We start from the raw sequence: 14,075 nt of genomic DNA, 5'->3' as shown, positions 1-14,075 counted from the left end.
GGAGATCGGAGAAAGAAGAAGAAGCATGTGAATTAATGATGGTACAACAAAACAGTTTTTATCAACATCATTACTCCAGCAAAGTATATTTGGAAGTTAGCATTAATGTGATTTTATATCAAGCCTTTTTCAAAGAAAAGAGAGGATATTTCAATAAAACCTGTTCAATCTAAGCTTGCTTACTAGATTTAGTAAGCTTGCATTCCCCACCCACACAGTATTTCTCTGCAAGAAGCTTGGTGACGTCAACTTGACTGGATGTCTTCTCTTTTTATACTTAGAATGTCATTCTCTCTTCCTTGAATCTCTAACAGTACACATGGAATAATAAATATACTGTATCTATGTTAGAATGATTTTTCAATGAGATAAACATATTGTCTAACTTACATATTAAATGCAGCTTTCAGGAAAATGAATAATTTTTATTATTATTAACACAATTTGCTGCATTACTCAAGTTTAAAAACACTGGCTGAAAATAATCACACTGCTTTTATCACCAAGATTAAGATTCCTCTTACAATTCATTTTATTGAAGATAGAAAGACAATGAACTCTCAAGCAAATCAATGAAAATGCATAATAATAATAATGATGATAATAATAATAATAATAATAATAATAATAATAATAATAATTTTACAATTACAAAGTCCAAGATGAATTAAAATAATTAAACTCTTTAAGTGTCTCTTTAACTCTTTAAGTCTTTAAGTGCTAAAATTTAACTGAATGAAATGGACAAAATACTACATATATTCCAAAGCATACCCATCTATTGGTTATTGACGTCCGTGCTTTAAACCAAAACAATAGGACGAACATTATCACTTTCCCAACACATTTAATAGACCAATAAACATGTTTCCTCAGAAATGAACAGCAATCAATAAGAATTACTTAAGTGTTTCAGCTATACCACCAGGATGTTGATAAAATGCAAAATCCACTACTAAATATTGCACATTAATTTTAGTAGATCATCACAGCCACACTGAAAGCATAAATAGACACCTTAAATGTTTTTTTGTTTGTTGTAGGCTACTTAATTGTCAAAATGGCTGACTTATATAATGTTTATGCAGTGCATTTAAAATCATTTTACCTTGAGTAATTCCATGTCTGTTAAAGTTCCCTTGTTGCTGTTTATGAAACAGGACTACAGTCGCTAATCCACCTGCTCCAGAACGCTTTGTTTACCTTCTGTTACCAAGAAAACACAACATACAGGTGTAGGACTACTGAACTTTCTATACTTTGTCCTCATGGCACCTGTAAAATACAACAATCTACAAACATTTGTATGGTGAATATAGGTGTATCTATGTCTGTATCCTGTGGTGTGTAGAAGGACTGTGACTCTACACAGTTTTGGGACTGTATTTACTGCCACTATAGTTAGACTACTGCCATAAGAACTCAATTGGATTAAAGCGAGTCTGAGTATCTCTGATTACAGCCTTCTGTTTTCTGTTTCACTGACAACATGGTAACTGTGGGAGTAAAATGTAACATTATCATTTGGGATATTGTTCATTGCATGGAGAGAATGAGGGGGATGTTACTAACACAGTGCAGTTGAATTTTCTTGTTTTAATTGAAAAAGATCTACAAGATATTGTGTACATTAGGTGAAGTAGGAATTTAAATAGTCAAATGTTGAATGTTAACATCTTGACTGAAAAAAATTGCAATTATACTTTTCAAAATTCACTTTCTGAATACGATATAGACCTGAATATTCTCGGGTAATGCCCCTTTTCCTTTACAACTTTATTTATCCCTGTATCCTCTGAACAGCTTTTGAATCCACATAACTTGACTTTTCACCGTTCTACTTCTGCCAAATTTCATACACTACCTTCTTGACTTCAGAGCAAGAGACAAAGAAAGAAATGCTTTAGATGTAGTTCATTTTGTTTCTTTTTAGGCAATTTAATGTACAAGCATTAGTACTAAAAGCAATAGTAGTAGAAGGAATAGTGGAAATAGAGGCATTTTTGATACTAGTAGTGTGGTGCTGCCACTGACATGCTTCATCATAGTGATGGCATTATCCTGATGTTGAGTTGTGTTTAGTTAGTTATTTTCCCCCCTTTAGATCAGAGAATCTAATCCCTCATAATTCTTAGAATCATATAATTGTCTGCAGCATATCATTAACTGCTTCAAGACACTCTACCATAATGGCCTGCTTGATACAGTATTCCTGAGGCAGCCTCCCCCATGTCCACAGAGTACTTCTGAAGCTCTCTTAGAGGTGCCATTAGGTTACCAGCCACCTCACTGACCAAGAACATCTTTGATCATTTCTGATCCAAACTTCTTCCATTTCAGTGGAACAACATTCGAAGCTTTAGACATGGTTTGATACCCTTGCCCAGGTCTATGTGTCAACACAGTTTTTATGTAGAGGTCTGCAATTATTTATTTTATTTTATTTTATTTCATGGCTTTTAGTCTGACATGCACAGGGAATTGTGGGACTTTATACACACAGGTACTTTTCTAAATCATGTACAATCAAATAAGATTTTTTTTTTTTTACCTGAATTCAATTTGGGGGTGCTTTAGCCAAGGGTGTGATTTACTTAACTACATGAGATTTTAGTGTTTCATTTTTAATGCTTTTTATTTTTTATGGATGGCCAAATAATACCTAAGAAAATATAATGTGCAAAAAAAAAAAAAAGAAAGAAAACCACGAAGGGGTCTCTTTACTTTCATTACATGATTGACAGCCCTGCTTTAGCTGTGAGTCAGGGGCGCGTGATGCCACGGAAACGCGGAGACTCGGTGACGTAGAGCGCAATGTCGCGTGCGCTGCATGCAAGGCCTGTCAGAGCTAGGAAGCGGTGTGTATGCGGTCAGGTCATGATTTTATCAGTCGAACAACCAAATTCTCGTTAATTGTTAGCGTAAAATATTCGTTTGCAACACCTTTACATGAACCGTGGATATTAATATAGAAGGGAATAACCGGAGTTGAATTCCCGGCAGGTAAGGCAGCGTTTTAAACGGTTTAAGGCGGTATTGTTTAGCTGTGGGGGGAGGGTGTTTGCATACAGCACACAGCTGATTTCGCCTTCTCACCAGACAACCTTTCAGATCTGGAGCATGGAAATACGCTTAGAAACACAATGTGCAATATACACAAAAGATTTATTTCAAAAACGACTTTCGGTAGATACAGTGGTTTGTTTTCCGGCTAGCTAAGCTAGTTGACAATCTGCTATAGGTGCCATTCAGACAGCTGGGCTTCCAGCATCTTACTGTTCAGTTAGTTCACTGTAATGGCACGGTTACTACAATAATAAACCGCAATATGATATAAGTGTGCCGATTTCCGAAAATGCACACAAAATGCAAAAAAAAAAAAAAAGACAGCTTTCCTTTCCAGTCTAAAGCCTGGAAAGCGTGAATGCAGTGGGACAGTAATCCAGGTTGTAGCTCTCCAGCTGAAATCTCCAAAAGCAAGAGACATGTCGATTTATCGATCAGCTCATTAAACCGGTTTACGATTGAAGATGGTGTTTTGCACCTGCTAGCTTGAGGCTAATCCTGTTCATCTTCAAGCATCAAGGACTAATTATTTATTCAAGTCCTAATGAGGCTTAGTTTTTGTGTTTGGGTGGGCTTTTTAGTGTATAAAAAGTGATGCATTTGAAGTGTGTGTTTAAGTCTAGTTTGCTCAATCACTGTTTATTACATTACTGAATACCCTTCTTACTGCCAATTCCCTGTCTGTTTTAATAAGGGTTCGGGTTGGCTGATGAAAGTTGGAAATGTTCTGTTAAGAAATGCATTAGGCCTTCTGCATAAAGCAATAAAGAAGTCTTTTACCCCATAGACTCTGAAAATAGTATGGTGGTTTGATCAGTTCACTAGTAAAATGATCCTAATATGTTTACATTCACCTACAAAACTGAATCCATATTAGTTTCCCAGCTTTTAATGAATTAAACATAAGCTTTTATTCCTGCCTCCGTGGCTGCTTTGTTATTGTTTGTTTAAATGCTTTTATTTTACGACCATTATAGGAAGCTGTTGTCTTTGTGGTAATGTATGTCTTTTTTTTTTTTTTTTTTTTTTTTTAAACATAATAAGCATGTAAGCTTTTTGACAGCTTTGTATTGAGAAAAAGCTTAAGCAACAATTGACTATTCTCTGCGGAAGTGACATTTTATTCGGTTTGAGTCTTGCATATTTCTTTTAAAACAGGATGCTATGTGTCTCAGCTTCCAAACTACTTCCAAGCTGCATCTGTAACACACAAAGTTTAATATTGCCTTTTCTTGATATTCATAATGCACAGCATTTCGTTGTTTGTGGTATAGGTCCATAGACGTGCGTGTTGTGTGAATGCTCTGACATCAATTTGCCAGGACGTCACCATGAATAAAAACAAAAGGGAGAAGGAATTCTACAGTATAGATGTGGGAGATTCAACATTCACAGTTCTGAAGCGTTATCAGAACCTGAGACCGATCGGCTCAGGAGCACAGGGAATAGTCTGGTATGCTCTCACTTCTGAATTAGCATTTTCGTAGCAGAACAGCGTAAATCATGGACCGTGTGTTGATATTATGCTCTATGTGTCCTTTTATTCCCTTGTAGTTCAGCGTATGACCAACATCTTGAAAGAAATGTAGCTATTAAGAAACTTAGCCGGCCATTTCAGAATCAGACTCACGCCAAGCGAGCATACAGAGAGCTGGTGCTAATGAAGTGTGTCAACCATAAAAATGTAAGTTTCAGGAAATTGATCAATATAAATGCTTGATGGCTAATTACGCTGTGTTGTTGTTATACTAGTGTTTTGTATGTTATATAGTTGATGTTAAAGTATGATCATCTTTGTTTCCAGATTATTGGCCTTTTAAATGTGTTTACACCACAAAAAACATTAGAAGAATTTCAAGACGTGTGAGTATACTGCAGAATGCTAACACTGTTCATAAAGGGCTAGCTATTGTGTAGTTTCTCAAACAGCTTATCCTTGTTTGGTACACTGAAGGTGAAAGAAAACTGGACCACTGCCTAATCGACCCTAAATATTCTCTCTCCCTCTCTCTTTCTCTCTCTCGCTCCGACACACACGCTCACATGCACACACACACACTCCTCCTCCTCCTCCTCTCCCTCTCTCTCTCTTTCTCTTGTCTCCTGCACCCCCTTCCCCCATTCCGCCCTCTTTTGCCACTCCCTCTCTCTCCTACCAACCCACCAACAGTTACCTTGTAATGGAGCTGATGGATGCCAACCTTTGCCAAGTCATTCAGATGGAGCTTGACCATGAGCGGCTGTCCTATCTGCTGTACCAGATGCTGTGTGGAATTAAACACCTCCACGCGGCAGGGATCATCCACAGGGTCTGTGCTCTATTGCTTAAAAGGAAACACAGTCATACGAAGCCAGCGTTGCACTGATGACAAAAAGCTTAATAATCAGTTAAGATGAGGGAGGGGGAGGGGCAGCATCCTCCGAGCATAAGACAAAAAAGCTCGAGCTCATCCTGCTTGCTGCTGCTGCTGCCGCTGACTGCATTGCGCTGGCGAGGCAGGAACGTGCTGAGAGGAATCAAGGAGAGAAGTGATCTGTCCTGAGTGAACACTTCTCATCTATCACACACGTTCAGGGAGCACCGATCGATTTTTTTTTTTTTTTTTTTCCTCGAGCATAATTAAGTCTATTTATCTAATAAGCATACTTAATAGGAAATGTTCAAGCCTAAAATATATCAGAGCAAGGTCATCTCTAGGTTTTCTATATTAATAAAGCGCCTATGCATTATAAACTGCTCACTGATATAATTGAATCATCAGTAGGGAATTTCAAGCCTATTTGTGCGTAATTAGAAATTAACTACGGTAATTAAGCCCATAGATAAATACTTACATTTTCTTTAGGTAGTTAACAGACAAAATGATTATTATTAACAGCTTCCACCCATTATTTAAACACAGTTCTGTAGCAGCAGGCCAAAATTCATTTCTAACTAATTATTTCAAGGGAAACCGTAAGAGCACCTCCTGAAGTATGACTCCAGCCACAGTTCAAGGCAAATCCTAATTATTTTTTATGATTTCTGATGATTTTTATGAAATAAAATTATATGATTTTTAATTTTTTCTGGTTAGCTCAATCTGTTGTTTACAATATATTATTATCCCAAACCATATATAAATATACACATACATTAATAGGTATACCTGCTTGTTCATGCAGTTATTCAAGCAGTCAGTCATGTGGCAGTAGCAGAGTGATAAACTCCTGCAAATACATGATTTCACATCAGTTTAATGTTCTTATGTTCACCCATTATATTGGTATCGGTATAACATTTCCCACCAAGGACCTGGTGGAGAATTCATGTCTCATAATGAGCTGGTAAATTGTGACACATGTTGTCAGCAACAATACTGGGATAACAATTGAAGCAACGCTCAATTAGTATTAAAAGCTCTACGCTATTTTACCACCACCAGCTTAAACTGTTGGCATAAGGCAAGTTGGGTCATGGATTGTGTGCTAGTTAAGTCACGCCTGTGCCCACTATAGCCTCAGATTCCTATTCTTGGTTGATAAGAGTGAAACCTCCAGTGATTTTCTGCTCTTGTAGCCCATCCACCTCAAGGTTTGGCCTTTTTTGTGTCCTTAGGTGTTTTTCTATTCACCGCAGTTGGAAAGAGTGGTTATTGGCCTTACTGGAGTATTCCTGTCAGTTCTAACTGGTCTGGTCATTTCCACAGACCTCTCTCTTCGGAAAGGTCTTTTATCCTGCCCTAGACCTGTGGAAAGGTCTTTTTATTTTGCACTCAAAGACTGTTGTGCATGGAAATCTCAGGAGACCAGGCCCTGCTCTGTGTGGATAGGGATGCGGGATTTTTTGGTCCAACTATGTTTGGCCCTTTGGTGTGGCATGTGTATGAAGAGATACAGTGACTGACTTTATGTATTTCTGGTTGGTAGTGATTGTGTGAGAGCTGAAAACTAGTTGGTGGGAATTGGCATTTACTGATGTTTGGAGATCATGGGGAAATAATAACACAAATATATCAAGAATCAATGATCCAGGAAGAATTTTCCATCCAAATTAGATAATGTGTAACTAATAAGTGTAAATGATGCAAAAGTTGGTCAAATGTAAATGAACATTTAATGTGTGCACTTTGTACACAGTGTATAAGCTTCAGCTTTCAATCCTGTAAATCCCAATTTGGTTTTCTTTAACACTGCAGGACCTGAAACCTAGTAACATAGTAGTCAAGTCAGATTGTACACTAAAGATCCTGGACTTTGGCTTGGCCCGGACAGCGGCCACTGGTTTGCTGATGACACCATATGTGGTGACCCGCTACTACAGAGCCCCTGAAGTCATCCTGGGAATGGGATATCAAGCCAACGGTGAGTACTGCTGACAAGCTTTCGAATGCCTGACTGGCATTTATTGCAAATGCTTAGCTGCAAACATCATTCTCACATTGCCTTTCTCATCATGCACTTTTGTGTTTTTTAACATTCATATGAAATGTTTTGCTAAGACAAAAAAATGACAATTTCAATGCAGTTTTTTAAAATTTAATTCCAGAAAGTTAAATGTACTGTGAATGAAATCATAATAACTAACTGCTACTACTTCACAAATATTTGCTTTTTAACCACCTTCTCTCTTTCTTTCTGCTACAAACAATTAGTGGACATTTGGTCTGTGGGCTGTATTTTGGCAGAAATGGTTCGTCACAAAATCCTTTTCCCGGGAAGGGACTGTATCCTTGCATGCTTTGCGAACTTTAAAGGAAATTTTTTTTAGAAGAAAAGATGTTAAAATCATGTTAAATCTGTTTTCACTTGATTTATAATACTATATATATATAAATGGATATGTTAAGGTAATTCAGCTAGTATAAGTATAAAACTAACATTTCTGTATTCTTTGTACTTTTGGGCTTTTGGGACTGTACAGCTGATGGAGCAAATGCTTTATTGATGACCCTGATACCATAACTCAGTATGTTTGGTATGTTGCTCTTTTCCGTCTGGGAGTTTCCATTTGGGGTCAGAGTAACTAGTGTAAAAGGTGTTGATGAGGTGTTGATGAGTTCAAGACTGGCTTCTCATTGCTCACAGGTTTGACTCTGAAGATCACTGTGTTATTGAATAGGAGTCTCACCAAGAAAAATAAAATATTGTCTTGTATTACACAGATACACAGTGCAATATAATTATACCACTATCCTAAATATGCTCTACTCCTCCATGTAGCTAAAATAAATGTGATTTTATGAATGAGTTGAGGACAACATTATCTGTGAGGCTTTCTAACATTTGATGGAAGCTGAAATTATTTTTTGTTGTTTTTTTTTTTCTTCACTGTTTTGGTAGTACTTGCATCTTCATTATTTTCACCCTTGCATTTTTCCTTCATGTGTTGCATGCTAATTTAATTTCCGTTTCATTTTTCAGTTGATGTCTGGTCTGTTGGCTGTATCATGGCTGAAATGGTCAGAGGTAGTGTGTTGTTTCCAGGCACTGATCGTATCCTTACCCATCATTCATTGTGTGTGTGTGTTTTTTGTTTGTCTTTTTTGTGTGTGTTTTCCACAACACATCTACACAGTGAGCATAGAAAGTGTAAATTACATAGGACTGGATAATCACAAACAAAAAATATTCTTAATTTATAAGAGTTTTGGTCATCTTTTAGGTTTGAAGACAGTGCAGGCAGGTATTTTTGTGAACTTCATTCACAATCATTTCTTCATGTATGTACCCTGCATGTCAGTCCATTTTCAACCCCCCTATTCTTTCCTGTATGCCCTGCAGTTTGTTTTTTTTAAATATGTGATCTCAAGATATTGATCAGTGGAACAAAGTCATTGAGCAGCTGGGGACCCCATCCCAAGAGTTCCTGATGAAACTCAATCAGTCCGTAAGGACATATGTGGAGAACCGTCCTCGCTATGCTGGATATAGCTTCGAGAAGCTTTTCCCTGATGTTCTTTTTCCTGCTGATTCAGATCACAACAAACTCAAAGGTAAAATGTGGTTTAATAGACAGCCATGCTATAGATTTTTATTTTCTGATTTTTAATAATAAGGGAAGCATGGACAGACTTTTTTTTGCTGTTGTTGCTTTAAATTACCATGAAGAATCCAGTGTAACATTGAACATACTGTTTTCTATGTTTCTAAATGTAAAAGTAAGTATTTCAGTTAAGTTCATCTGTGTAAATGTGCAGTTGAATCTAAAGGCATGTGGGGAACACTGTGCATGTGCATCAAGAAAGCAGTGACTTGAAGGTTCGTTTCTGTGTTGTAGCGAGCCAGGCCCGAGATCTGCTTTCCAAAATGCTTGTTATAGATGCTTCCAAGCGCATCTCGGTAGATGAAGCTCTTCAGCACCCCTACATCAATGTGTGGTATGATCCAGCTGAGGTTGAGGCTGTGAGTGTCTACACACACACACACACATATACGCAGAGTATTATTTCATTGCTCTCTAGTAGAGAGTGCTATTATAAGAGTAAATGTGTGTTTAGTTTTTTCTTCTTCTCCATTCTAGCCTTTATTCATTTATTCACTAGTGGTTTTGTGTAGTCATGCATGTCCTTATATTTCCTCAATTTGTTTATTTGTGCATGGTAAATTCAGTAAAATATTAGGTTTAGGTTGTTCAGCATGTGTTGGCAGATAAGTAACAGCAATCAACTATTTAATTGTCATTTTTGAATAAAGAGAATATACTGAAGTAAGTATCAAAAATTTGTTCATTATTTTTAATGAGTTTTTAAATATTTGATTTATTTACAATAACCAATTGGTGGAACAGTAGGTAACATGGACTCCTAAAAACTCACAGGTTCTGGGTTCTATCTGTCTGTGTGGAGTTTTCACATGGTGTCTCTGGAATTTCTCTGGGTTTTCTGGTTTCCTCCCACTGTCCAAAAACATTCACACAGGCAGATCTGGCTACACCAAATTGTCCATAGGAGTATATAATTGTATGTGTATGCATTGTGCCCCGACATGCATCTAGGGTAAATACTCTCACCCTGTACCCAATAAAGGCTTCGGATCCATCACCACACTGACCAGCATAACACACACTGAAACTGAATGAAGAAATGAATACTGTAATCAAAATTTGTACTTTTGTTGCTTTTTTTCCCCAGCCCCCTCCGGTGATCACTGACAAGCAGTTGGATGAAAGGGAGCACACAGTGGAGGAGTGGAAAGGTGGCATCAGCCTCTATTCCTTTTTTGCACTTAAAGTTTTATGAAATTCGATGCAGGGGAAAGTACCAGAAGTTCAGTATGAATATCATTTGCACTCAGTCAGAAGCCTGCCTGATGAAGTCACTTGAATGTGTTAATGACTCCCTCAGGCATGTTTAAACGGCTTACGCGTGTTACTTAATTTAGAAAAACAGATATTTTGTCACATGTAGGATTGTATTCTTTGGCAGCGTACACCTTGCTAGCTTCCATGACGCGTCTGTGTGACTATTTCTCTCTGTCTGTGTCTATATCTTTTTGCATCAGAGTTGATTTATAAGGAAGTGCTGGACTGGGAGGACAGGACGAAGAACGGTGTCATTCGTGGCCAGCCCTCCCCTTTAGGTTAGTTAAACTGATTTCTCCAAAAAAATGCAGTCAGGAAGTGCTATAATGTTAATGCAATATACATTCGCACATTTATATTAAGGATGCATCAATACTAATACTGGAACCAGTCTTATACCATGCTCATTTACCATGCTTGTTGAAATAAATAAAATAATATTAATAAATTCTCTAGTACTAACATGCTGTCATTTGTCTGTCATAAATCCTTGAGCACAAATTTAAAATCTTAAAGTAATTTTACAGCAATTTTACAATTAATGATGCCATTCAAAGAAAAAAAAAAACAGACTGTAAACTGTTCTCTGTGTAGATATCAACATCTTCCCACAATACAATTAACATATTAAATTTAAAAGAGAGCAGAAGGAGTTTATTGCTAAAGCACATGCACCAGACAGTCTTTCTCTGTGAGAAAAATGTGCTAAACACAGCACTATATGTGTGAAAATAACAGCCTAATGACACAAAGAAAACAAAAGTGTACTGTACTTACAGCTGTAAAGTTGCAAAGTAGAAAATGATGCTCTTCTCCACTAACTTGATATAAGGAGGCCAATGTTGATGCATTTGATTTAAAAACTGCTAGCTAATATTATAAAGAATAAAACAACCAATATTTTATACAATGACTGAAACTGATTAATACTAGGTAGGTTACTGATTTTTAGTACTGGCATTAATCACAGAGTAACAAAAACATTTAATTTGAAAAATGGTTTTGATGTAGCTAATTTAGAAATAAGCTGTGTGTAATGATATCTGACTGATGTGTGTGTTTCTCATAGCACAGGTGGAGCAGTAGTCAATGGCTCGCCTCAGGCTTCCTCCTCCTCCTCCATCAACGATGTGTCCTCCATGTCTACAGAGCCCACCATGGCGTCAGACACAGACAGCAGTCTGGAGGCCACAGCCGGAGCACTGAGCTGCTGCAGATGACTATCACCTTCCCCTGGAGCATCGCTATGTGTTGCATGGTATCAGATTTAGGCCAGTCAGTTTTGCTTTTCTTAATGCTCATCCTTTAAAGGTCTTTTTTAATCTCTATTTTTATTGGCTGAAGAAGGTTTGCAATGCAAAGGCAAATGTAAATACACAGGCAGTGATAAGTGTGTAGGTTGGCGTTATTTGCTTCCTCTCTAAATACTGCAATATTCCATCGTCATTTTATTCTCCCTGTCAAGAAGCTCCAGCAGCCCCTAACTACTGAACGTGAGTACTTTTAACACGCTCACACTATTATTCCTGTCAGAGAACATATTGGTGTAGAATGTAAAGACTAAATTGTAAATATATATATTTTTATTTATTTTCTTTTACTTTATATTTGTGGGTGTTTTACGTTTGAGTGGATATATATTTGGAGCTACACGCTTCCTTAAAGTATTTTGATCATTTAGATAGTGAATGTAAAATATTAAATAGTGCATAAATTGCTCACAGTGTAGAATAGCTATTTAATTTTTGTTGCTTTTCAGATGGTTTCATCTGCTTGGTGATTTTTACAACTCAGACCTGGGTTTTATTTGTACATTTTTGTTAGAGCAAGGAATCATTTATGGCATCCAAACTACTTAATATACACAGTATAAAGGTTATTTAATGAGGCAGCATGGATCCTTAGTTCAGCTTTTGGTCTACATTTTTTTCTTTTTAATTAATTTATTTTTCTGGTTGATTGTGGCAAATGACTCTGAGATATTGTCTGTCAATCATCTAATAATGGCTTTCAGAATCATTATTCCCAATTTTGGTACAGCCGATTTGAACTGTAATTCACATTTTACGTTAAATGGATATTTAATCCAGTTGAAACTGTAGTAAAGGTAGTTCTCTTATACTTGAAATGCTGTCCTGCATTGAATGTGGAGTAGGTCACTGCAAATGAAGGAAAGTATTCTCATTTTTGTATTGTAAAATCTATTTATAGTTCATGACGTCATCTGATTTATTTTTGTGACAAAAATATTTCACTGTTCTTTAAAGGTATTTTTATTTATATTTTTGGAAATGACGGAAAGGTTTGTAATGACTGGTGCTGTAAAAATAAATGTGTAGTGTTTTAAGTATGTCGGTTGCATTAGCTGCTGCTGTACTGCGGTGCGGAAGTCTTTTACATTAATTGCTGAAAGTTTCAGGTGGGGGGGGCACTTTTCTCCTTTCATGTAAGACTGAAAAGGAAGCTGTTGATTCTGAATCATGTTTATGAATGTTGAACATTAGTGAGGACGTTGACACTGTTTTGTATGTTTTGCTTTTTAATAAGAAAACCCTTGAACCAGGTTGTGGGTTTACATCATTTTCTAATTTTAAAGTGCTCTTATGACAGAACGCCCCATTGGAAAGTGTTAACTGCTGTAGATTAACGTGGAAGTAAATTGGAATTATAGTTTCACCTGGCAATAAATTAGAATTTGCACAAAAGCTGTTAGCATGTATTATGTTAACAGGGGACAGAGCAGGATCAGCTTCAGTAAAATTTGAACTACCTCACGATTAATTTCCCATTTTAGTTTCTCTGTGAATTTTATCATTTGTGTGTTTTTTTTATTTATTTGTTTCAAAGTCGTAATTTTTACAGTGTTAGCAGTGAGTGTATGGATTTGTGCAAATGATCTGTTTGTAGATTGTGCACCATGTAGTTTTAAATGAGTGGGTGAATAGCTACCACAACCCTCAGTAGGATAAATGAGGAACATTACTATGATTTGCTCTTACTCTATCGCTCTCGTTTTGTCAGTTCCTGTAGAACACTCTTTGAAATCTTTTCCTATTAGTAATGAGAATCCTGTCATTTCGATTTTTCTTTCTGAGATGGAGCTGAAAGGAGTTGTGTATGATGTGGGCCATGTGGTTCTTTTTGTTTTTTACTGATAAACCAGTCTGAACCTAATATAAGAGCCTAGTTTATTACACTTACACATTTGATTTGGATGCTTGTAGCATTTGGAAACTTCACACTAGCCACTAAATATAACCATACACAACTTGGACATTTCTTCAACTACATGGGATACTAATGGAGCTAAGCTGAGAATGCAAAATACCCATTTTCAGGAAGACTACACGAGATGGTGATGGCTGCAGTAGAACGCTCCACACATGCAGTTATATGTAAAGCTCATCAGTGTATACCACACCATTAGAGTGCCCTGGCATTCAACAGTGTTGTAACCACTGCAAATAAACACGAATCAAAATTAGTGCCTGCTTGTGATTATTTCACGTTTGCTACATGAATGTGTTAAAGATTTCTTGCAAGTGCACATGACAAAATATCCTGCATTTGTATTTGCTGCAATGGACAAATTATAATTGTATTACATACAGTACTACAGTACTAATGTATATTTTTGCAGTTCTTTCAAGTTAGCTGACATTCCTAAGTGGAAATTTGGTCAAATCTGATAAAGGTCAAATCTTTGGGCACATCTGTGACATTGTTG

The 14,075-nt window shown here is 36.8% G+C and overlaps 1 protein-coding gene across 6 annotated transcripts; it reads left to right on the top strand.

Moving 5' to 3' along the window:
* Window positions 1–2,807: 2,807 nt before the first annotated feature.
* Window positions 2,808–13,832, top strand: mapk8a (mitogen-activated protein kinase 8a). 6 transcript variants are annotated; one of them, XM_058385553.1, is made up of 13 exons: window positions 2,808–3,003; window positions 4,044–4,061; window positions 4,341–4,519; window positions 4,621–4,750; window positions 4,871–4,929; window positions 5,237–5,375; window positions 7,245–7,410; window positions 8,470–8,541; window positions 8,859–9,041; window positions 9,326–9,450; window positions 10,179–10,242; window positions 10,549–10,626; window positions 11,423–13,832. In XM_058385553.1, the coding sequence occupies exons 3-13, from the start codon at window positions 4,398–4,400 to the stop codon at window positions 11,566–11,568; spliced, it is 1,284 nt and encodes a 427-aa protein (XP_058241536.1). In that variant the 5' UTR covers window positions 2,808–3,003; window positions 4,044–4,061; window positions 4,341–4,397; the 3' UTR covers window positions 11,569–13,832. The 6 variants fall into 6 exon arrangements, with proteins under 6 accessions (XP_058241536.1, XP_058241535.1, XP_058241537.1 ...); XM_058385552.1 differs by having other exon boundaries at window positions 4,044–4,066; XM_058385554.1 differs by lacking the exon at window positions 4,044–4,061 and having other exon boundaries at window positions 11,418–11,571.
* Window positions 13,833–14,075: the final 243 nt, after the last annotated feature.

The sequence above is a fragment of the Hemibagrus wyckioides genome, linkage group LG03 (genome assembly GCF_019097595.1).
Source record: "Hemibagrus wyckioides isolate EC202008001 linkage group LG03, SWU_Hwy_1.0, whole genome shotgun sequence".
Taxonomy (NCBI): domain Eukaryota; kingdom Metazoa; phylum Chordata; class Actinopteri; order Siluriformes; family Bagridae; genus Hemibagrus; species Hemibagrus wyckioides.
Note: the sequence above shows the minus strand (reverse complement) of the source record. Positions and strands in the feature narration are given on the sequence as shown.